Raw genomic sequence first — 25,467 nt, 5'->3', positions numbered from 1 at the left:
CTAAAATGAAAAGGAGATTGCTTTTCTGCTGTCCTAACAATCATTATCATTCTCTCCCAACACATTCACTCATGACTGTATTTCTCAAAATGATGTCAGCCAAGTATAACTGTGATGAAATTAACTCTGACAAATGTATATATGCTTGTCTCTACACCGAACCAGACGGATTAAAGGATGATATGAGTTATGTGGGTCTATGGTATCGTCTAAGGCAGCCTTTCTCAACCTTCGGTCCTCAGATGTTGTTGGACTACAGCTCCCATCATCCCTGAGCGCTGGTCATGCTAGCTTGGGATGATGGGAATTGTAGTACAACAACATCTGGGTTGAAAAAGTCTGGTTTAAGGAGCCAAAATGTTGAACTCTATGAAATAAGAGAAGTATTTTAGCAGACCCTGAACTGGTAAATCCACAAAGGTTTGGGAGCATACCACTTATGTTCTTAACGTTCTGCCAAAGGATCAAGTCAAACACATGCATGCACAGAGGCTGACATGCAGAAGGGTTCATGTGCCTGTTGCTAACAAAAGGTGCTGCCTTCATTCTGAAAATTGTGGGATAACCAGCCTCATATAACCACCATGCTTAAATGTAATTAATGCATCAAGGGGTTAAGGCCATTGACTAAGTTGTCCTGCCAGACTTAGCTCACCTTGGGAGGGACTAGGTAATCAAGCCTTTGTTCCCCTTCACTCTACCTGAGAAGCACAGCATGTGAAGAGGCTAAGCTGGGGCAATCATTGGCTCTAACAAGCCACTCAAGTTCCTATACCAATAATTTAGGAACTTTCACTACTGTAACCAAGCCAAGTTTTACTGCCTGTGCAACTTTTTCTGAATGCTGTATAGAAAAGTACACAAATCTGACCTTTGGAGAGTTTGTAAGTAAACCATTTATAATTCACCAAACGTGGTCTTTTTCTATACTAGGGGAAGTTTTGAAACTCACAAAAGAATATCAGCCTATATTTTCACACTTTACTTTGCTGCATGTTTAGTGATTTTAAACTTCAGCTGAGGTTCTGTCACCAAATAATACTTGCTCCAAACCTGGACCCTGGCATCCAAGGAATTCTCCTTTATGTATTTATTTTTTCCACAGCACAAAAAAAGACAGTGGGCATTTGTTTCAGAAGGATTAATAAAAGGCAGAAAAGAGGGGAAAGTGAGGAAACGGGGGGGGGGGGGGAGAGATGCATATAAAACAGGAAACAGAACGATAGATTATCAAGCAAGTCAGAAAGCAATTTTTTAAAATCCCAAGGACATTAATGAGAACTCCACAGTGTAAAACATTTTGTGTGTATTTCCATAAGTGAATAGATTATGAACATATGGAATTAATGGGCAATCTCTGTTTAGCTAAATAAATCAATGCATTTTAAAATTCAGTTGGCCAAGAGGGCAGCTGACACCTGGCTGCCCCCTTAAGTGGGCTAGGGGTGGGCTGCTCGCAGCTCCAAGCCCCAGCCTGTGATTGTGTGACCGGCTACTGCCTGCCCTTACCCGAAGGTCCAACGCAGCTGGAGGTGGGCAGTGTCAGCCATCCCCTCCCCCAGCAACGCCTGGAAGATGACAGCCTCCCTGAACCCACCACGGCTGCGCCATGCGGGAATGGCTGCCCAGCCAGACTCCCACAGATATTTTATTCTGTTAAAAGTAGCAATTACTCCCAGTAAGTCTTTGAACTATTTCCTTATTTATTTGGAAATTTCCTGTGCCTTAGTTTGAGAGTTCCTTGTTCGATTAACATTTTTATGTGCCCATTGTAAGCTGCAACTGCTTTTAACTTGGTTGTTGGTTACAACCACACCAACAAATCACAAGTTTTTCCATAGGTTGTTATATTCAGGGCTTTCTTATTGCTGCTGCTTCCATTAGAACAGCCTCTGGCCTGGTTCAAATACAATGCTAAACCACAGTGTGATTGAGTCAGGGGGAAGAGACATGTTAAAGCACTGTAGTCTGTTAATTTGGCTGTATTTTGGGGAGTGCCAGGCCATTTTTACCGCTGGATTCTGCCCCAAAGCTTATCAGACTCGGCAGTTGAATGATGCACATCTGCTGATAAATGAGAAGGTGACAGCACATCCCCAGGCCCCTGCTCCAGTGGCTGACACATGGTTTTAGTAAACTGTATTTTATTAAACCATGACTTTGTGTTCTATGCGAACCTAGCCCAGCGGCTTAACTATGGTTGATATATTTCAGTTTAGATCAGACTTTTGACCATGTTCTCTTTTGGAGTCTAGGATGAAAATGAAAACAAACTACAAAACAGAAGGCTAAAGTGGGTTTCCGACTCTATTTTAATGGCCCATTACAACAAGCTAATTATTGGAACCTGGTATGTAGTCAATTTCTGGGTTTCTAAGTATGATGAATATGCTACTACCATTTGAAAAGTGTCACAGAAATTTCACAAATTTGTTCATATTTATATAAAATGTGAACAGCAAACAAGGAAGAGAAAATTGTAGGCAACACACCTTGTTTGTGTTGATGTTTTCTTGTTTCATTATGGTTAATGCAAGGTATTTATAGTTTGCTTGGAGTAAATAGGCAGTAAACTATAAGGTGCTGTTCCAGGTACAAGCCACGGGACTCAGCTATACAGCTGCAAAGAAAACGTTTTGAATGTGTTGTAAAGTGCAATATGCAATTGTGATACTAGATGGAGATGGCGAGCTATAGCAAATTCAATGCATTTTTCAAAACGATAAAAAAAAAAAGATTTTCACAGTGTTTTAAACATGTGTGTAGATTCCACCCGAGCCTCTGTGAGTCTGCTTCAGAATAAGTGGCCTGTAGGTATTTCAGTGTTAATTCTCTGCAGGAGCATACCTGTGGTGTTAGTGCTGACATTTTGGATTTTTCTACTTACATGGTTGATTTCAATATGGCAGCACCCATTTCAGAAACATGGAGATTCAGGAGAGAAATGGTGTTGGAGTCTCTTGGAGTTCTGTGGCAAACCAGGAATCTTTTCTCATCCACTCTCCTTGCCCTTTAGACATCTATTATAATTCAGCTGATGTCAAGTAAAGAAAACAAATTATTGTTGTTTAATGAATGCTTAATCTGAATCCATCATAAAATGCAAAATGAATCTGTTGAGTTTTGTCTCACGCAAGAACTAAAACAAGCTGTTTTTAAATCAAAGGTGGAGTTAAAATTGTAGTTTATTAACATCAACTGGCGTTAAAAAGCAACATTTACTGGGCTTTAAAAGTGTTTAATTAACATTGTGTTTTACAGTAACAGAGAGATACGACTCTATGAGCTCTCCAACTTGGAACCGTATTGCCAAATTGTGGCCCTTGAAACAATGCCTCTGTGTTTGGATTACAGGTATAGTTTGGACTCAACAGTCTTAACCAAATTACATCCACCCACCCCCAGTTTATATACCTTTCCCGTGAATATAGAAGAAAGAAGACATATAGTTATTTTTTATTTCTAATATTTCCTATATTATATTGAGCTCAGATGAGACTAAAACCTATTTAGGAGCAGAAATACAGAATTAACGCCATCTGATTAACTGCAGTTCTTACTCTGTTCTAATAGCAATGGAAAAACATACAATCCAACTGCCTCTGTTTACCAGGGACAGCCTGTCCTTTCTTATGCCTGTCCCAGTTTTTCTCCTTTTTTATGCTTCTGGGGACTCTGCTATACAGCTGCAAATAAAATGTTTTAAGTGTGTTGCAAAGTGCAATATACAAATGTGCCACTAGGTGACGATGGTGAGGTATGGCAAATTCAATATATTTTTCAAAACATTTTTTAAAAAAGCATTTTCACAGTGTTTTTTAAATACGTGTGTGGATTCCACCATGGAGATGCCTTGTTTAAAATTTTATTCATGGAAGATCTTCAGGGTCCAGCTCTGCCCCGCCAGCATTTCTAGAAGTTAGACCTCAGAGTGGGGGAATAGACCCATCTTGGCTTTTGTACACATGTATTTATTCATTGCATTTGTATTCTTCCTTTTCTCCAAGGAGCTATGTATTAGTTATGATCAGGGTAGAAGCTTTATTTGAACAAATTACAGACAGACTGTATAATGCTTTTTCTTCCTGTTTAAAGTGTTCGGGGAGAAGGTGAATGTGTGATATCATATGGTGACGAACAGGTATGTTGATAAGGTCTGGTATGTTTTAATTCAGATATAAATTGAGAAAATGGCACAGCTAGAACTTACTGAGTTCTGCAGTTTGTTTCTAAGAAAGGTATCCACAACTTGTAAAAGTAAAACACAGAGAATATAGGTTTAAATATAATCAGAGATATTTTTTGCTGTTGGGCATTCGCTGCAGGATATAGACTACCCTCTTCCTCCTCCTGTTCTTTTAAAAGGTAAAGGTACCCCTGACCGTTAGGTCCAGTCGCGGACGACTCTGGGGTTGCGGCACTCATCTCGCTTTATTGGCCAAGGGAGCTGGTGCTTGTATGCAGACCGCTTCCGGGTCATGTGTCCAGCATGACTAAGCTGCTTCTGGTGAAACCAGAGCAGCGCACGGAAACGCCGTTTACCTTCCCTCCGAACCGGTACCTATTTATCTACTTGCACTTTTTGGTGTGCTTTCGAACTGCTAGGTGAGCAGGAGCTGGAACCAAACAACGGGAGCTCACCCCATAGTGGGGATTCGAACCGCTGACCTTCTGATCGGCAAGCCCTAGGCTCAGTAGTTTAGACCACAGCGCCACCCACTGTTCTTTTGACCAATAGTTAAAAATGACCTTAGGCGTATGTTGTAATGGTAATAATGCTGATTATAAATCTGGGTACTGAAATGGTGGCATTCTGTTCAATACAGGGCTGTGTTAATATCCTGTTGATCAGTTCTGTGGCAGAAACACTGAGGTACGTGACAGTTTGACCAGGCCTATGTGGATTTTAACACAAAGTGTTACCGTATTCCCAGGCAATCTTTCATCATCTCTGGCATCTCCAGAGATGAGAAAGACTGAGAAAGACTCTAGTCTAAAATGCTGGAGAGCCTCTACCAGTCTGTGTGGACAATATTGAGGTAGATGCACCATGCCTTGCTTCATAAATGACTTCCCTGTAGTCCTTTAAAAATATATATAAAATGGTCATATCCACACCATACATTTAAAGCAAATGACTTAACCTAAAGAACCATGGGAACTGTAGTTTCTTAAGGGTTTAGGAATTGTAGCTTCAGGAACTATACTTCCCAGGATTATTTGGAGGAGGGGGTCCATGTGCTTTAAATGCCCATTACATGGTACCTCAGGTTACATACGCTTCAGGTTACAGACTCCTCTAACCCAGAAATAGTACCTCGGGTTAAGAACTTTGCTTCAGGATGAGAACAGAAATCGTGCTCCGGCGGCATGGCAGCAGCAGGCCCCATTAGCTAAAGTGGTGCTTCAGGTTAAGAACAGTTTCAGGTTAAGAACAGACCTCCGGAACAAATTACGGTAAGTACTTAACCAGAGGTACCACTGTATTTGTGTTTTCAATATATGGTGTGGATGTGACCTTCCACTAACATGGCTGCATTCCACACTGGATGGGTTTGGATGATGTGGAGTCCTCATAAAAGCATCACCCACAGAATGATGTCAAGTTCACTCCTCTCATGCGCACTGGCGGAGGAAGAGGAATGCAGGGGGAGTGTATCACTTAAAGCTCCTTTAAAACAAAACAAAACAAAACAAAATCTATTGGGGCGTTATTGCATCAAGACAAACTTTGCGAGAATAATTTCCTAGATTGCTAATTCAGAATAGTATGTTTGGTGGTGAATCCAATATTGTCTGGGTTTCATTCTTCCATCCTAACAGTGTGTGTGTGTGTGTGTGTGTGTGTGTGTGTTCTGATAGGAATTGGACAAAATATCCACCCGTGGAAGGAATCCCAACAATTTCTGCCAATGCTATTTATGAGCAAGAAAATATCACCTTCATTCGCTGGAAGGTTCATAATGACTGGGTGACAAAGGTAAGAGAACTTCAGACATTTGTGCTGTCTTCTACATGTTCAACTACTATCTTCTTTCTGTTAACTGAAGGATTCAGATAATTATTTCCCATGAGCAGGTGGGTGCAGTTGTTTGCATCTGCTTTGAAGAGGCTTTTGAGGAGTATTCTTATTTCACGATCCCACCATATTATTTGTAAGATAATTTCTGCACAGCACATCTTACCTCACCTGCTTTTGGGAAGGTTGTGCTTCTCCTTGCGTTCACCAGATTTGCCTTTGTCGCTCCATGGTATTTGCCTGGGATATCCTTGGGACACTCTGAATTTCATAGGATTTTCCTTTGCACATTTGCTATTGCAGATTCAATATATCCCTTCTATGGAATCCATCATCTCTAGTTCAAATGAGGATTGCACTGCACTGGTTATAGGTAAGTTGGGCATTCTCTAGCGGAATAAACATGTCAGAATTTGAAGTTGAAGTAAGATTTAATAAAAGATAGCAGTCATTTCTCCTTCACTTTTTTTGAAAGAGGATAGTTTATTTTAGTTGATCTCATTGTTATCCAGCCTATCTTCCAAGGAGGTCAGGGCAACAGATATGCTTTCTTCTGCTCACTCTCTACTTTGTCTTTTCAAAAGCACTTTCTGCGTAGAGTAGCAAGAAAGATAGGGACTGACCTAAGGACTCAACCAGAGTCACGTGACTCAAATGGTTGAACAATGTTTTGAACCCAGGTACTCTTGGTTGTAGTCCGCATTCCACTATATTATTCCTCCCCCAACAAATGTGCAGAAAATTTGTTCATAGGAGCACAATAATAATAATAATAAATTTTATTTACTCTTGACCTGAAACAAAGAGACGCCTTATACCAAATCAGACACCTGGTCCATCTAGCTCAGTATTGTCAACAGTAATTGGCAGAGGATCTCTATGGTTTCAGGTCAAGAGTGTTTCCCAGCCCTACCTGGAAGCACCCAGCAGTGAACCTGGGAGTAGAGATGGAAGGATCAGTCAGTTTCATTTCTCTCTGTTTCTCAGTTGCGCACCCCAGAAATGATGTCTTTCAGCTTCTGCCTTCTGGAAGAAGGTACAGGGTTATAAAGACTAGGACTAGCCGCCTGAGAAACAGTTTCTATCCAAATGCAATTTTGGTTTTAAACGCAGTGTAAGGTAGTCTCTATGGGAGTATCTTGTATTTAATTATGGGGTATCAGAGTTTTTAGGGGGTTGACCAGGCTGAGATAGCAGGCTTGTTGGTTTTTGAATGTCTGATGTAGATTTTTTTCAATTTCGTTGTTCTGTATGGGACAATGACAGTAAAGATTATCGTATTGTATCGTATCATATCGTATCGTATCATATCATATGTCTCCCAATCTTAAATTCAGTTGTCCACATTTTTCAGCAATTTGCAGTTTTCCTTCTTAATTGTTTTTCATGAAAATTCATCAGCATTTTAGTGTGAATTTCTCCTAATAAGCACATTTGCACATGAAGTTTTGACTCATGTGCACATTTTTGCAAGCAAGTTCCCTAATATATGCATTTTTGTAAACATTGGTTGCAGAACTGCATTGGATCAATGTGAATTTTGAAGGATAGCTGTGTTTCGGCTTGCATATTATTTTGGAAAGTGTGAATTTGATAGATTTGGCTTTAAATGCACACTGAATTGAATTTCTCCTCCCTGGCGACCTGGAACTTTGCATGGAAAGCATGTGCTCTACCACCTGAGCTTACAGCCCTTTCCTAGGAATGGAATCAATTCTCTCTCTACCTCGAGGGCTTTCAGTTTGTCTTCCTTCCCTTCCCATGCAACTCTTCTATTTTCTTGTCACAGGTTATGTTAGCAGAACCAAAAATGTGAAGCATCGCTTGAAAACTCTGATGGGTTCCAGCACTATCAGCCATAACAAATTTGCCCCACCAGCTACTGCTTCTCCAGCAAGGCGCTTTCAGTGTGATGAATCTGTTTTTAAGGTGCACAAAGGAGTCAAGACCTTTGACTTCTGCAGAGAAAGCAATATTCTTGTGACTGGTGGTTTGGACCGGAATCTCCGTCTGTGGAACCCTTATGTCCCTGGGTAAATAAAGCTAAAATGGGTTAAAACTTGCCTATTTCTATCCATTTGCTAGCTGATGGCTTTGAGGTATTTTTTTAAAGCTATCATTATGTTGTTTCAATGCAAATGTTCTTCACAGAAGAGCAAATCTTTAAAGAATAGTTCCAAACAGTAATGTATATGTGTGCAGGCTCTTATGTTTCAGCCCTAAACATGTGTAAAAGTGAAAATAATTTGTTGGTGTGAATATAAGCCACCTCCAAATATAGACCCGTAAAATGAGAACCCTGCTTCTCTGCCTTAGCCTGATTATAGGGCTTTATACAAGCCACATTGGTGGGGGAGGGAAGTGCAGCCTATATTCAGACCAATATGGTAAGTCTTTTGGATGCTGCTGTTGTCTATATAGTGTGCATGTTGCTTCTACACAGAGTGCATCAGAACAGGGCCCTGCCCTGAGGAGCTTACAATTTAAATAAAAAGAATAAAAAGTAGAGGTAGAGAAGCAGCAGGTGGTTGACTCAATGACCTTCCCCGTGACAAAGTATTATTAGATAGATTTCACACATGCCACCCAAAAGCACATCTGAGGCTTTCTCATGCTATTCATGAGCATATGCGGTGGACAGAAATGCAGTTTTCAATGCACTTTTAAATGGATTGGTGGCTGTGCAGGAGGTGTATTCACAATTGCATTTCAACCTTACTGTGAATGGAATTGCTCATAGCTGTCAACTTCCCCCTTTTTTAAGGGAAATTCCCTTATTCTGAATAGGATTCCTCGCAAGAAAAGGGAAAAGTTGACAGGTATGGGAAGTGCTTTATCTTATTAATTTTACAGAAATCTATAGGCTCTCTGATGCTTGATTGCTGAGCAAATTACTCCTAAGTTAACCAAAAATATGTTTGCCACTACACTAGGTGGCCGATTGCAATACTGCGAGGACATACTTCCCCAATTGGTTTCCTATGCATTGCTTATGGCAGTACAAATATTTTCTCAGTTTCTCTGGACAGCACCATCAAGGTAAGGGTTTCGATCGGCAACAAACTCCTTGGTTTATTACTACTACTACCAGTACAGTTTGTACCACCCTTCATCCAAAGACCCCAGGGCAGTTCACAACAGAAAGATGCAAAATGAGAATACAAAATAAATAATAATAATAATAAAACCAATAACCCCGACCCACAAACACACACAAAAAAGCCATAGAATGTTCATCAGTCAAATGCCTGGTTGAAGAGAAACATTTTTGCCTGGTACCTGAAGATATGTAATGATGGCATCAGGCGAGCCTTCCTAGGGAGAACATTCCACAAATGGGACAGAATGTCACCATATGACCACATAGCCTGGATTCTGTGGATTGCCTATAATAAGTGTGTCTAAGTACGGATCTCTGTGTGCTCTGCACTGAACTATCGTGCCTCCTCTGCTTGCATCAAACATAGAACAAAACCTGCACATCCCTGCAAAGGTTTCTTCAGTGTGGTATCATATGCAATTGCCCTGGTGTCATATGAAATTGCCAGTCATGCTTGTCTCATGTGTGCCAGATGATCTATTCATCCCAAGCAAGGAGTCACTATAATGTCGGGGGGTGAGGGCGGAGATGTCACAACTTGGGCAATCAGACACACACTGAAATGTAGGTTTGGGCTTTTCTCTCTGTGTGTGGTTTAGATTCCCAGATACAGGATTTTGCAACATACGGTCTACCTAACACCTGAAACCGGCACGGAATGTTTAGTAGTGTCAGAGTCAGTGATCAGCGCTAAAAAGTAGAAGGAAGGGTGGATGGAGATAATGGTAGCCATAGAATTAAACCTCTGCACAAGCAGCTACCTCTTCCTAGAGGTACAGTTTGCACTTTCAGTGTTTCAATATGATTGCTTCTCAATTTGCTAGAAAGGAAGTAACAGCTGGAGGCTTCCTTAGGTGTTCAGTGAATCCATTTCTCTCTCACACAATTTTATCCGCATGTGTTATTGAACAACCACTAAGTGCTAATAGGTCTTATCAGTCACGAAGAATGGCAAACCACTATTTTCACTTGTAAGATTTTACTTTTCTGAAAGTTCTGCCTCATGGAGCTCAAAATCTTAATTTCTTAATACCTGGGAAAGAATCAGGGGAGATATATTTATATATTGTGACAATCTCAGGAGATAACTGGGCTGATCAATTTATTTTTTCAATCATTTGCCATGGGACAGTTTTTGTGCTATCAGGGCAATAGATTTGTGATATGGGTGACAGCTTTTCTGAACTCGTATATTTCTTCTCAAAGGTCTGGGATATTGAAGACCATTCCTGCCTCCTCACAGTCATGCCCAAAGCCAGCCAAATCAGAGGGGAGATGGAAGCCTGCTACTTTTCACCTGACTTGCGAGCCCTTTATGTTGCAGCTGAAACTTTTGGGCTCCTACAATTCCAATATAAGTAGGCAAACAATATACCAATCTGCTGTAGACATTGAGTCAAGCACAATCTATGCATAGTTTCTTCTATGGGTAGTGTGTTTGAATGTTACTACATAAAATCAAATAGGTGGTGACCAATACATTGCTCAATGTAGAAGAGACATCAAAAACACATACGTTATGCAAGCACTAACTTGAACAGCATTATTTAAATCAAAATTTACTATAGAGCAGGGTTTCCTAAACTTGGGTCTCCACCTGTTTTTGGACTACAATTCCCATCACCCGTGTCCTGCTAGCTAGGGATGATGGAGGTTGTAGTCCAAAAACAGCTGGATACCCAAGTTTGGGAAGCCCTGCTCTAGAGCAAGGCCCCCCACCGCCACTGCCTGTGATTCTCGTTTTGACACTCAAAGTGGTCAAAACAGCACAAGCAAATAAGAAGTCCTCATTATGGCCCCACGTGTATCTCTCTTGGATTTAAATAAAAGCAGGGTCAGATATTTTCCTAGTCACGTAGTTCTCCAATACATTACATTAAAAGAACTCGTAAGTGCCTGCTGTGTAAAATATATTGAGATTAAAACATGCCCATATACAGGCCATTTTCAGATGACTGGTTTGTGAAGCCATGAAACACAGTGCTCTCCTTTGCCCCTTCTCTCCTCCTGCTGCAAATCCTTGTTTGCATGAAGCCAGAGTTTTCTGTTGCATCTGAACCAGTGAGCTCTGGGTGAGTGTTAGGATACAAACCAGGAAAGTGAACTGTTACCTGGCATTAAGGTAGCGTGTCCCCAGTTTGGATGTAGCAGGAGACTCTGGTTTAATGCACGTCAGGAGATTCACACTAAAGCTGGGTCACCTATCCTATCCATGGCACTCATGCACAGCTTGATAAATCATGGCTTATGAACCCCGGGATAATCATCTGAACACAGCCCCAGTGTATTTCTCCTCTTCGTCATCTTGTGTTGTTTTCTTTTTCAGGGAGAATCAGAACCAAGACTCAGGCACATCCCATAATAAGCCTATCTTTTGCTGCCAGTATAACCAGCAACTGCAGCATGTGATTAGTTGCTCAGAAGACTCCGTAAGTAACCCTGAGACTATGACCCAGTTTGTGTGCAACATTCCTGGCCTTACAAACCATCATTTATTAGCCATAGAAGTAGTATCAACCCTAACCCTCTTTGCCCTTTCTTTTGCCTTGCTTCCCCCTTTGTGCTGGCTTCAGAACATTGATCCTGGCCTCTTTAAACTACAGCTTCTCACTATGTCCAAAATTGTGGCTTAATATCAAGTTACTAACTAGGCTTTTACAACTGTGGTTTAAGATCTTGATTTGTAAACCAACTTTAAGACACAGTGCATCGTTTCAGATGTCATGGAGACCTGTAACTAAAGCAGACCAGAATCAAAGTGCTGAAGTTGGCACATGAAGGGAAGCAGCATTGGTGGAGAGCATGTGGGCCTAATTCTCATTCCCAGTTTAATAAACTGTGGTTTATTAGTCCAGAAAGGCTATGTCTGAAAAGGTCCACTGTGGCAATGCTGCATGAGAACCCTTAAACAATTTAAAACTTGTTTGGTTTTTGGGATGTCAGAAATACCTGCTCTCCCTATAGGAATTAAACATATTAATTGTTGTGGCAGAAATCACCTTTCTGGGATTTCTTGCCATTCCCGAGCAGGGCTTGAAAAGCCAGCTTTAGGACAAAGAGGTGGATTCTGATGCCTTTACTCCCTGCTGACCCAGTTCAGGTGAAACTTTTGCATCTTCAACACTTAATGCTAATTTTATTCTGACTTTTAGAAATAGTTTATAGGCATATTTTCTTGGGACCTTTAAGCTTCCTCATCTCCTCTCTTTATGTTTATTTATTTATTCAGCATGAGAGAAGAGAGATCAATCCTCAGTTCCGCATTCCTATCCCTTTTATTTCTTCTAATAGGTTATAAAGGTGTGGGATCTTAAAACTGGACAGCTGATTGTTAAAGTGTGTGAAGCTCACGGAGCAGCTGCTGTAACTTGCATGGCCTTAGATACCATTGGAAAGAGGTATTCAATATCTAGTTATCATCAGATTAACAGAATTACACCTTCTCACCTCCAAATGTCACACCTCCTCCACAAGGGTTTTGGAGGCAAGGAGGTATAATTTGTTGAGGCTGGCTTGTGTCCTATTTGTTGCTATTTTCTGTTGTTTTAATTTATGCTGTGTTTGTACCGATGTCCTAATTGATTGTAGAAATCAGTGTAGGTACTGGTGTGTTTTAATGCTTTGCACACCGCCTGGGGACTGTATTGTGTAGGGCAGTCTAGAAATATACTGTATTTTTTGCTCTATAAGACTCACTTTTTCCCTCCTAAAAAGTAAGGGGAAATGTGTGTGTGTCTTATGGAGCGAATGCAGGCTGTGCAGCTATCCCAGGAGCCAGAATAGCAAGAGGGATTGCTGCTTTCACTGCGCAGCGATCCCTCTTGCTTCTTCTGGCTTCTGAGATTCAGAATATTTTTTTTCTTGTTTTCCTCCTCCAAAAACTAGGTGCGTCTTGTGGTCTGGTGCGTCTTATAGAGCGAAAAATACGGTATATGCACATGCACTTGCATCCATGCACACTCACAGAGATAGATATACAAGAGCAGCCAGCAGGGAGGGGGCAGCAGCGCTTACCTGACCTCCCAGGATATGTGTTGATTCAGCTTCCTGGAAGGTGGAAGAATAAGGGTGCAAGGAGGTTGAATGCATTGGTACTGCACCAATCTCCCCGCCACCTTGTCCCATTGCCCCCTTGAAAGCTGTGGAGATGCTTCTGGCAGGTAGGTACCACCAGCCACACCTATAAATACAGGTATAGTTGAGTTGTGTTCTCCTTACACCTTATTATGATATTCTCCAGCTGTCAAACTTAAAGCTCTTTCAGAGTTAGTTTTTTTGGAGGGAGGGTAATAATATCCAGGTAGGAAAACGCTTCTGATGCATTCATGGAATGAGCAGATGTTAAGTTTATCAATGTCTGCTCTGTTATCTATGGACACCCCCCACTCCCCGCCCCCAAGCCTACTTTCTCACTATTAGCAGGTCTAGGGAGCTCTTGTCAGCAGGTCCCCTGTTGGGATGTGAGTCTTCAACAGATGCCCAACCATGCCAATACTTGATCCTGAGCATCAGAAGATTGATGTAGATATATGTGGGTGGGAAGCATCAACAATGCAGTGTGCACAGCATGATCAGCAGGAGGTGCAAAGCCAGTAAGCTGAATAGACAACAGTTTTACCAACAATTTTCTATACTGTCAGTTGTCATTAATTCAATTGCCAGTTTGCAATTCCATTACAACGAACAGTTTCCCCCTGCTGTCTAGGTTGATCACTGGTGGCGCAGATGGCAGTCTGAAGAAATGGGATAGCAGCACCCTTGGATACATGCATACCATTAAGCAAGGTAGAGAGCTAATGGCCAGCCTCTTAGTTTCTCTGATATTTTGTCAGCAAGTGCAACATGTTCATCATTTGCTCTCTCTTTCAGCTACCAGTTCAGCTGATGAAGTCACTGCTTGCACCTATGCTGATCTTTACGACAACAGGTACAAAGGATGTTGTTGTTGCTTTTTTAAACATGAAATGTATAAATGGCTAAGAAAATACAAGTAAACTGGGAAGAGGTCTATACCGAATGATCTTATAAGAATAATTTGGACACCTGCAAGATGGACATTTCTGACAATTCAGCCAGTAGAAACACACACAAACTCTGGCAGCATAGAAAAGTATTGAACCTATCATGGAATCTCCTGCAGTTAAATCAAGTTATCCAATAAGTCTTCAGGAAAGACTGTGCATATTTTGCATGCGAGGGGAACCTGTGACCCTGCAGATGTTGCTAGACTCCAGTTACCATCATTCCTGACCATAGGCTATACTTGCTGGGGCTAGACTTCAAGTCCAACAACATCTGGGAAGACACAGCTTTCTCCTCCCTCCTGTGCACACTTACTTGGCAGTAAGGCAAATAAAAAATAGAGAGTTTTACCTCCAAGAATTTTATGGGGCATACTTGCAGCTGAGTGTTTGGGTTTCCAACCTTAGTGTTTTAAACCTACAGTGGAACCTTGGTACTTGAACGGCTTAGTTGTCAAATAAATTGGCTCCTGAACGCTGCAAACCCAGAAGTAAGTGTTCCAGTTTTCAAATGTTTTTCGGAAGCTGAATGTCCAACACAACTTCCGCTTGAGTGCAGGAAGCTCCTGCAGCCAATTGGAAGCCGTGCCAATTGGTTTTCAAACAGTTTCGGGAATCAAACGGACTCTTGGAATGGATTAAGTTCAAGAACCGAGGTACCACTGTAGTGTGTTTATAGCCCTTACACTTGCTGAAAATACATGTAACATTTGTGAAGGTGGGTACAGGTAGATTAATTAGATTCTGGATTCTTGTATACATATGAAAATCAGTGATGCCACACTGCTTATGTAGTTGTTTCCTTTTGGGATTCAACACAAAAGGGGTTATATTAGAATTGGCTGTCCTCTAAATAACATGTTTCAATTTTTTAAAAGATACATCATCTCTGTTGGATGGGACAGGAAGATCAGTATTTTCCTAGTAAGTATAAGTTAATGTTAAGTTTAGTTGCTCCACTCTAAGATGTTGGGAAGGCCAAAAATGGGAAATTTTAGGTTTTCCACAATGAACTCAGTAAGAAATTGGAAGCCCAGAATAACTATACCAGCATTGTGCACCCGAAAGACGGACAGGCATCTAATATGGAGAATGACTTGTTCAGGATAATGGACACCTGTCTGAGCAGGTTTCTGGAAAAAACTTTGTCCAATCAGTTCATAGAGCTTTTCCTTACAGCCAATGACTTCTTTGAGTAGTATGGACAGTTCCCATTCCCTCTTAATACTGCAGACATGAACAGAAAGTGTGATGTCTATATGTGCATAAGTATGACTGGTTTATTGGAGGCTATTAGTAATGACAACTACATTTTCAAAGGCAGAATGCTTCTAACAAATGCCAGGGAGCACAACTGGGAGTGGGGTGTTTCCTTCAATATATCCCATGTAGGCTTCCTCAAGGCATCTGATGGGTCACTGGAGGAAGTTTTGGGGAATGACTGTAGCTCAGGGACAGGGCACAGTCTTTATGTGCAGAAGGTCCTAGGTTCAGTCACCAAGTAGGGTTGGGAAACACCTCTGTCTGAAACCAAGTGAGCTACTGCCACAATACACATCTGGTTGGATTGATGGTGTGGCTTGGTATAAAACAGTTTCCTATGCTCATTTCTAAGTATGATGCCAGATTATATGGACCTTTGGTCTAACCCAGTTGGCTGCTATTATGTTTCTAATCTCTATTATATGGTGTGTCCCCCCCAATCAGAATAGCCTTGCGTCTACAGCTGATCCTGCCTATCCCATGGATGTAAATGAAAGGCAAAGTTGTCTGACAATATTTTTCAGTTTCTATAGCTTCAGCATTGCCTTTTTCTAGAAATATGAGTAGCACTGCTTCAACATACATTATTAACCTATGTTTAAGTAAAAAAAAAAAAAATGTTTATCCATAAAAGAATTATGAATCTCTGGAACTAAAGATGGAACTGAAAAGTTTTTAATTTCAGGATATTGATGATGAAGTCGTTGAAGGATCATACCCACAACTGGACTGGATTAGAAGTATGGTAAGACATTAACTTTGCAGTGAGAAATGGTAGTTGAACATGAATAAAAGTTGAAAAGATTTCTATATGAATTTGCTTAGAGCAGGAAAGGGCCACCCAAATGTTGCTGAACTACAACATCTGTTATCCCAGCCCATTAGCCATGCTGGATGGGACTGATGAGACTTGGGAGACCAATGACATCTGGAGAGCCAGAGATTCTCTACTCTTAGTTTAGAGCATAAGATACATCCCATGTGTGCTTGATAGGGCAATGACTGCATGAGAATGACCACTTTGCCATTGCACCATGCAGGAACAGGGCCACAAGGACGATATTTTATGTGTAGCTTCGTGTCCTCCACATTTCTTGGCCACTTCTAGTTTTGATGGTGAAGTTCTCATATGGAATCTGGTATCGGGACATCTCTGCAGCCGTCTTCATGCTGTAGACAGAGCAGTAAGGGGAGGAGAAACAGGTGAGTAGGATTAGACCTTTTGCTGTGCTAAAATAAAAGCTTAACTCACAAGGTGTGGTGAGAGAAGTGAAAAATGAAGAATATACAGTTTCAGTAATGAAAATGTTTTAAAAATGGATTTCTTGTCTGTGCCACCACAAATGGTAAAAAAAAGATCTGTGGTAACTGGAGTAAATTGCACGGTGGGCTACAACCACTGCACAAACCTAGCTGACCAGGCAATTGTTGTTAAAGCAGAGTTCCGTGCCCAGCGGAAGGATGAGGAGTACGTGCTGCATACTCTTGGTTGCTTTATTTACAGTTCAAAGCAGTTATATTACAGAAAGACATCTTGCCTCTGCCGGAGCAGAAAAGCATCCTCTCTCCTCGACAGCTTGGAGAGAAACAACACAGTGAAAAAACAGGAAACCAGTGTACGTCACATCCAGTCTCCCTTTCCCGTGAGAAACTCCAACAGTACAGTACAGACTGTGGAATGTAAACACCTGTCTCGTGACAAGCCCTTTCGCTGCACAGTGAAGGAAAACAGAAATCAACATCCTCCCCCTTTCTGTGAACATCACTGGGCAGCGTGTTCGTACAATATCAGTACAAACCCAACTTCTGCACATAGGTACAGTGTTGATCCCTTGATACAATCTTGGATAATACATCAGCAGGAATTTTATTACCTGGCATATAGGACACCGTTACGAGTCCCTTCTGAATACATTCCCTAGCATGCTGCAATTTTAATTGCAAGTGCTTCGTGCTTTGCTTACAACCTTCAGACTTCAGCAAAGCCAAACATGCTTTGTTGTCCTGGTAAACCTGGATTGGACATTTGACAGGAATTTTCATATCTTTGCACAATTGTATCAACCATTCACAATCCTTAAGTGAATAAGACAGTGCATTCAGTTCAGCTTCACAAGTACTTAAGCTAACTGTTGTTTGCTTCTTGCATGACCAATCAAACAGACCCTGATTGTACATGTAGCAAACTCCAGACGTACTTTTCCTGTCTTCAGTGTCACTTCCAAAACTTGCATCTGCAAATATCTCAAGACCACCAGACTTCTGATTGTTAAATCTCAGTCTGTAATGCATAGTGCCTTTCAAATACCGCGCTATGCGTTTCAGAGCTTTCCAATCCTTGACACTAGGATTGTTGACTCGTCTGCTTAGCAAATTACAGCTAACAGCAATGTCTGGTCTTGAACATCTGGCAATGAAGTTTAGCTTGCCTAGCACACTTCTGTACAGTGTAGAGTCAGAAAATGCTTCTCCAGTGTCATCTACCTGATAACCTGTTGTCATCGGTGTGTCTACAGGGTTAGCATCCATCAGGTTTAGTTTGCTTAACACATCAGCAATTTTCCGTGACTGGTGTACTAGAATGTTACCATCTTGATCTCTCTCTATTTCCAGAGATAGGTAGTTGTTTACCTCACCAAGATCTTTCATGTCAAAGTGCTCTTTCAGTTGAGCTAGGGCGTTATTGTACATTGCGACATCTTTCCAAAAGAATAATAAATCATCAACATAAAACAAACAGTACAGTTTCTTTTGCCCCTCCTCTTTGACAAATACACATGGATCAGCTTTCCCTTGCTGAAAACCTAGAGAAAACAATACTTCAGTGAGTTTTGTGTGCCAACACCGTGCACTTTGTTTGAGACCATAAAGGGATTTCTTCAGAGCACAAACAAATCCCTGTTTTACCTGTACGCCATCAGGTGGAAGCATATAAAGTGATTCATCCAGAGATCCGTACAGAAAAGCTGTATTAATATCATGGTGACTAATGTGTAGATTTTCCTCTGCAGCTAGCTTGAGCATAAGCCTAATGCTTTCATACCTCACTGTGGGTGAGTAGGTCTCGTGATAGTCTTCACCTGGTACTTGTGCGAAACCTCTGGCTACCAATCTGGCTTTGTGTCTGACTATCTTGCCATTTTGATCAGTCTTCGCTTTGAAGACCCATTTGCTTCCAAGCAGTTTCATTCCTGGAACTACTGGAACTAGCTCCCATGTTTTGTTCCTTTCCAAGGAATCAAGCTCAGCCTTCATGGCATTTAACCATGGTTCAGCTTCCTTTGAATCCAAACCCTGGATTTCTTGGAAACTTGAAGGTTCAAATACCTTCTTGGAGCTTTTAACAGCTGTTACTGCTATCGTAGCAAATTCATCAGCAAATCTCTTTGGAGGTTTGCCTTTTGTGGCTCTCTGTGACCTACGAATTAGCCTTAAGTCTTCAACACTCTCCTCTTCCTTCTTAGGAGAAAAGCGACCTATTGTGAACAATGGTTCTTCCAATTCTTGATCAGAGCTTTCAGAGGGTCGCATAGAGGCTTTCGCACTCTTGAAATCCTCTGAATCACCCGATTCAGTTTCAGATTCAGACTCAGAACCTTCATCAGTGGGTGTGGGTTGTTGTGGTTGCTTCTGACTATCCTCAGTCTCATCACTGTCATCAGGATAACATTGGAAAATTCCCACATTCTCCCCCCACTTTGCATTGTATTCAACACTTCTCGTGAGCTTAATTGTCTTAGAGTCAGTCATCATTATTCTGTAAGACCCTTTCTGATAACCTAGAAAGATACCATGCAATCCACGCTTGTCTAACTTTGAATTTTGTGGTGAATGAACCCACATGTCAGAACCAAAAATTTTCATGTGTTTGATGTATGGCTTCTTGCCAAACATCTTCTCATAGGGGGTACAACCAATCGCTGAAGATAACCTGCGATTGTAACTGTAAACAAAACACGAGAGAGATTCGGCCCAATAACTCTCTGGAAGATTGGCATCATGCAGCAAGGTTTTTAACCCTTGAAGCAATGTCTGATTTGCCCGTTCCGCAAGTCCATTCTGCCATGGCGAGCGAGGACTAGACAAATCGTGTTGAATTCCTTTCTCAGTCAGAAAAGCTTCAAACTGCTGAGAAGTGAATTCTCCCCCGCGATCACTGAAAAGAGTCTTTATCTTCTTACCATGCACATTTTCCAACCAAGCACAGAATTCCTTGAACCTAGGAAAAGCCTCTGATTTCTGCTTGAGATTGTACACAAAAATATATCTAGAAAATGCGTCAATGAGAACCATGAAGTACCTATTTCCACCCAAAGAGGGCGCTAGTGGTCCAACCAAATCAGCATGAATAATCTGGTATGGTTCCGTAGCTTGCCTACTAGACACCTTACCTTTCGCAGCCATTTTCACCTTGTTTGCTGCGCATGCTTTGCACTTCATGTGGTACCTGCAGGGTCTAATAGTCATACTTTCAACCAAGGCAGGCATTTTAGATACTGCCTCAAAATGCAAATGACCAAATTTTCGATGAAAATCATGAATACATCCTGCATGCAAACTTTTGTTAGAACCTGCAATGCAACAAGTGTCATCCTGCACAACATCATCATAATACAAAACAAACAAACGATCAACATATTCAGCATGCAATTCATAGTCATTTTTCTTTGTGATGATGCACTTCTTGTTCTTGAAGGAAACGTCAATGTTCCGCTCATTCAGTTGTCCAACGCTGAGCAGATTATGTTTGGCGTCTGGCACGTAAAGGACATTCTGTATCGATAAGTCCAAACTGTGAAGAACAACAGTTCCGTAGCCTTTACTGGGAATAGTGTGGTCATCCGCCTGGTGAATCGCACCTTCCTGCGGTGTAAAAGACACAAAAAGTCTCTTATCGTTGCACATGTGGTGGGTCGCCGCCGAATCAACAACGAAGAAAGATCTAGACGTCTTCTGGACCTCTGCAACCTTTGGAGTGAAGCGTGAAACCATAGCCTTGTGCTGCGTTGTCCTAGACACCGGACCTTTGCCTTTGCCTCGGCCTTTTCCACGCGATGAGCTTTCGCTGCGCTGCTCTGTCTTGGCCCTGGGATATCTGCATTCCCTCTTCATATGGCCTAGACGTCCACACGAGTAGCATTTCACTGCCTTCAAAGCTTTGGCGCCATCTGGTGGTTCCACTGCACTATGGGATGACGTCTGTGAAGACTCCCCCTTGCCCATGCAGCTAGCACCCCGGCGATCTGCTTCATTTAACACCACGGCAGTAACAAAGTCCACTGTTAGCTGAGCTGTTGGCTGCACAGCAATCTGGGTTGCAACAGACTCCCAACCTGAACCCAAAGATTGTAGTATCATGAAAGAATACACAGCCTCTGGAAAGTTGAGTCCTCTCTGTTGCAGCTCATGTCTCAGATTTTGCATCTCCATCAGATGTAAACGCACATCTCCACCTTCAGCAAGAGCCATATTATGCAGCTTGTTAAAGTAAAACATAGTAGATCCAGCTTCTGTCCTTAAGTGAGCCTCTCTCAAAGAATCCCAAATTTCTCTGGCTGAGGTCTTATCACGCAATAGACAGAGCTCTTCTGGGGATACTATCAATGTAAGTGTTCCCCGTGCTTTGGAATCCTTAACTTTCCATGCATCTGTAACTGGAGCTGGGGGGGTTTCTGTAATGACCTCAAACAAACCCTCTTTCCGCAGAATTGCCTCTGCATACAAAACCCAGTCGGCATAATTTTTCTTATTGAGCTTAGGAATCCCACAAGCATCCTGAAGGGCCATCATGACTCTGGCATTAGCCTTCAGCGTCATATATGCTGCTTTAAATCTTGCTGCGTCACTGCTGCACCTGCTTTATTCCAAAAGCGCACTTAAAAGTTACTTTCGATTTCCCCAGCATAGTAACTTGAGCCTGGGAGCCATTTTCCTATTCCCGGCAAAACGGCTTTAAAAGTTCAAAGTCCAGCCATAAAGCCATTAACTAGAAGCTGGCAGGCTGCCCGGAGCAGTAGCAACATACCTCATCAATCATGTTTATGCGCAGAGCAGATTCCAATCCGATCTGTCCCTCTGCATTCCGATCCTTTGCCGGCACTCCGATTCGACTTCTGGGCCCATAACCACGTGTTGTTAAAGCAGAGTTCCGTGCCCAGCGGAAGGATGAGGAGTACGTGCTGCATACTCTTGGTTGCTTTATTTACAGTTCAAAGCAGTTATATTACAGAAAGACATCTTGCCTCTGCCGGAGCAGAAAAGCATCCTCTCTCCTCGACAGCTTGGAGAGAAACAACACAGTGAAAAAACAGGAAACCAGTGTACGTCACATCCAGTCTCCCTTTCCCGTGAGAAACTCCAACAGTACAGTACAGACTGTGGAATGTAAACACCTGTCTCGTGACAAGCCCTTTCGCTGCACAGTGAAGGAAAACAGAAATCAACAAACAGAAATCAACAGCAATAACCACTTGGAAGCCATTGAAATATTATTCTCTGTGACAGCCACAGTATGTGCAAATTCCAGCCCCCATTGCTGTTTCTACATATTTTAAAGGGGAAAGTGGCTATGTTGATACACACAGGGTTTTTTTTTATCTGGGTCTCCATTTCCAAGTACAAAATGTTGAGTTAAAAGCCACCCTGAAATTAGACTCCCAAGTCATTTGGTGTGTTTTAAAATCACAAGATGAACCAAGTAGATTGAGGAAGCTGTGAGCAAATTTTACTATGTGACAAGGTGCTACACCTTTACCTGAGGTATGGCAACATCCTCCCACACAGAACAATTAAAGCCGCTCTCCAAGGAGTGGTAATTATATGCACAGCTGGCCTCCATCTGCCTCCACCACTGACACCAGTCTCCCTGCCTGCTCACATAGTTGGTAAATGTTAGATGTGCACCATCTCAAGCCTGGACTGAGGGTGCTTCCTGTGAGAGTTTATTGTAGGAGCACAGAGTCCACACAATGGAAATGTCACCCAATTGCCAGCCTCTGTGTACCTGCAGGTATATGTACCTGTGCCATCAATTGCGGATAACACCTCATGCATCTGTCCTGTTGCCCACAAGAACTTATTCAGTAATAAATTTGCTAGTTTTGATGGCGCCACAAACCTGTGTGTGAGAGGAAGTGTCTTGTGGAGTCTCCCACTGTACTTGGGCGAGCTGGGCTTGGCTTTACAGATTACAACAGTGAAATGCATTGCTGACAAATATCCTGTGCTGGTGTGAGATTGCGGAAATACTTTGTGCTGGATTGGTCTGGAAATGCTTTCATGGTTCTTTTTGTCCCCTCCCAGAGGATTTAACCATCAATAAAATCATTTTCCTCTTATCAAGGCTGGAAAAGAAGAAAACAGCTGCAATGTTAGTGGCTAGTGGACCTAGAGGTAAAGACAAAAGTAAGATAGATAGATAGATAGATAGATAGATAGATAGATAGATAGATAGATAGATGATAGATAGATGATAGAGTGGGGCTGGGGTTCAGAGGCCTACATATGCTCAGATCCCATATTCTTCTCACGGCTCCAGGTGCTCACCAAAAACCTGCTCAGTGATTGGGGAACCCTTCAAAATGGCTGCCAATGCAGTGCAAGGGGCTGCAGTCCAAAGGGTGTTTCAGGGCCAGGCTAGGCAGGACACCATTCATACAACTATCAATTGTGTGAAAGGTGATTTGGGAGGCTGGGGACTTCAACCGTGCTGCATTCCTCACACCATACATTTAAAGAACATTGCTTCCCCACCCCCTGAAATCTGGGAACTGCAGTTTACTCCTCACAGAGCTATAATTCCCAGCAACCATAACAAACTACAGTTCCTGGGATTCTTTAGGAGAAACAAAGCGTTTTAAATGTTGGTGTGGATGTGATCCGACTATTGTTATTGGGAGAAAAAAACTCCCATTGCAGTCATTAGAGCTTTCCTCCCAATCCATATATCAGGCAAGCATGGCAGGGAGGTGGGGGGAAACACCCCGATGGCACCTGAGGCTGTCGTAAGTTGCAGCACTTGTGACTTTGATGTTGTAGCACTGTGGCCAAGAGACTGAGCTACGAATCAGGTGGAGCCCCCAATCCAAAGCTCACCTCCGCCATTAACTCAATGGCTTTAGGTAAGAGTCTCTCCCTCTCTCCTTTAGTCCCCCCATTTGCAATATGGGAGAGAATAATCCTGATTTACATGGTTACTGTAAGGTTGACAGTTAGCTAATGCACAGGAAGCACTTCGAAGCACCTGAGAGTGATACCCAAATACAAAATATTATTAAGAGGATGTTGTTCAACCATTGACACTTAAGAGGCAATGCCTCTTAAGATTAGTGCACTCAGATCAAACAGGCGTTTTAGCAAGGGAGATCCTTTCTTAAGAAAGGCAACTCAAAATTTCTTCCTTGTGCCAACTGCATATTGGAAAGAGGCTTTAGGCCTTGCATCAGTACCTAGATCTGTGGGAGGATGTTACTCTGTAGAAGCTTTCTGAAAGAGTCTTAGTATAGAGCCTATTGTGTGACCATTGTAGGGTGAGAATGAACATATCAGTACAGAGAAAAAATTCAGGTTTCAGAGTTTCTAGCAGAAAACCAGCACTCCCCACCCCACCCCCAACCACAGGGCAGACTTCTACTTTAAGGGGGGAATGCAGAAAATCTCATTTTCATCTTTGTGATACTGTTATTGACACTGTGATTGCTGTTATTTCCCAGGTTATATTGCATTCTGGAATATATATGGCCGTGGGAGACTTTTTGCTTATTTCTCTAGTGTAAGTGCTGCTCATTTTCTGGAAAAATGTTTTATATGTTGCTAATTTCCATTTGTAAGGCCTCTGTATGTTTTTATTAGTGCTGTGAGATTCCTAACAGTTTGGAAACAAACAAAATAAGAACTAGTCATAACTGGAAGTGGCACACATTCATTTAGGTTGCAATCCTAAACAGCAAGGCTAGGTAGGTAGTGGTCCTCCAGATGTTGCTAGACCACAACTCCTATCTTTGCAGACCACCGTCCATGCTGGAGTCCAGTAACATCTGGAATGTCATAGGTTCCCTTCCCCTGCTAGCTACACTTACTGGGGGAGTAAGCCCCGTTGCATGCAGTAGGGTCAACTTCTGTGTAAATATGCATAGGATTGCTCTGTGCATTAGGGCTTTGCCTGTATCCTCTTCTGACTTTTCATAGGATGGTAGTCTAAGCATCAAGGTGAACCCAGAGACAGTGCTAGCCCAGGGCATTTTGCGATCAGAGACAAAGGACAAGATGCCACCCTGCTGCTTCCACATACAGAAGCTAGATAGACTGAGAGCTGACTCTCAGTGGTATCCCTCCCTGAGGGCAACAGGTTACTTTAGGAGATACAGAGTATGGGGCATGCACAACCCTATCCCCTCTAACAACCCTGTTTGCATAGCGCAAAACCATGGGTTGGTATTACATTAGAATCAACCCAATATGTAACATAATGTGCAATCAAAATAAAGAGTAAACAATAGCCTATTGATAGTTGGGCTGGATCCATGCATTTCACATGTTTGCTTGACTTAAGGGCAACCTTAAAATGTAGGCACCTCTTGCCTGTGTGTGCCGAAATTGCACTTAAAATCTCACCACATGCACCAACTGAAATGCAAAACTAATCATTCACCAAAAGTGACACAAGTAACGAAGTGCTCCTTAGAGTGCAAAGAAGCTTCAATCCAACACACCCTTCTAGGCAGGGCAGGGAGTGAGTTCCACTGAACTCGGCTGAATTTATTTCTGAGAACCTCATCACAGAATTATGCTGTTAGTCCTCCCTCTTGAGAGTAAAAATAAAATAACAACTTTAGTATTGAAGCTTCTGCAATCTAGCACACACAATTGTTGTTTATTTTATTTATTTTTCCTTGCTTGCAGTCAAGAGAGAGATCCACAGTCAGTGACGTGGCAGTTGATGACAAGGACTTCCTCTTGTTTGCAGGAGACCAACTGGGCTTTCTCTATGTCTGGAACATTGCAGAATATGCCATTAATGGCCCAGAAGCCAAGCCACCAGTTTGTGAGAGAAACATTTTTATTCA

At 42.0% G+C, this 25,467-nt stretch overlaps 1 protein-coding gene across 2 annotated transcripts in view; it reads left to right on the top strand.

The window, feature by feature from the left end:
* LOC310685261 (cilia- and flagella-associated protein 337-like) overlaps positions 1-25,467 on the top strand; it is a 33,333-nt gene that overhangs the window by 2,443 nt on the left and 5,423 nt on the right. For both annotated transcript variants that reach the window (XM_083457271.1, XM_083457270.1), the window contains exons 3-21: positions 2,256-2,350; positions 3,262-3,354; positions 4,096-4,141; positions 4,827-4,873; positions 5,863-5,980; positions 6,323-6,392; positions 7,809-8,052; positions 8,953-9,058; positions 10,326-10,477; positions 11,446-11,548; positions 12,411-12,517; positions 13,825-13,904; positions 13,989-14,046; positions 15,019-15,064; positions 16,089-16,148; positions 16,444-16,606; positions 22,706-22,795; positions 24,115-24,173; positions 25,304-25,445. In XM_083457271.1, the coding sequence (XP_083313397.1) occupies positions 2,256-2,350; positions 3,262-3,354; positions 4,096-4,141; positions 4,827-4,873; positions 5,863-5,980; positions 6,323-6,392; positions 7,809-8,052; positions 8,953-9,058; positions 10,326-10,477; positions 11,446-11,548; positions 12,411-12,517; positions 13,825-13,904; positions 13,989-14,046; positions 15,019-15,064; positions 16,089-16,148; positions 16,444-16,606; positions 22,706-22,795; positions 24,115-24,173; positions 25,304-25,445 (1,879 nt within the window). The remainder of the gene's footprint in view (positions 1-2,255; positions 2,351-3,261; positions 3,355-4,095; positions 4,142-4,826; positions 4,874-5,862; positions 5,981-6,322; positions 6,393-7,808; positions 8,053-8,952; positions 9,059-10,325; positions 10,478-11,445; positions 11,549-12,410; positions 12,518-13,824; positions 13,905-13,988; positions 14,047-15,018; positions 15,065-16,088; positions 16,149-16,443; positions 16,607-22,705; positions 22,796-24,114; positions 24,174-25,303; positions 25,446-25,467) is intronic.

This window comes from Podarcis tiliguerta (assembly GCF_965153285.1).
Source record: "Podarcis tiliguerta genome assembly, chromosome: 9".
NCBI classification, from domain to species: Eukaryota; Metazoa; Chordata; class Lepidosauria; order Squamata; family Lacertidae; genus Podarcis; species Podarcis tiliguerta.
This window is presented reverse-complemented; position numbering and strand designations above follow the sequence as displayed.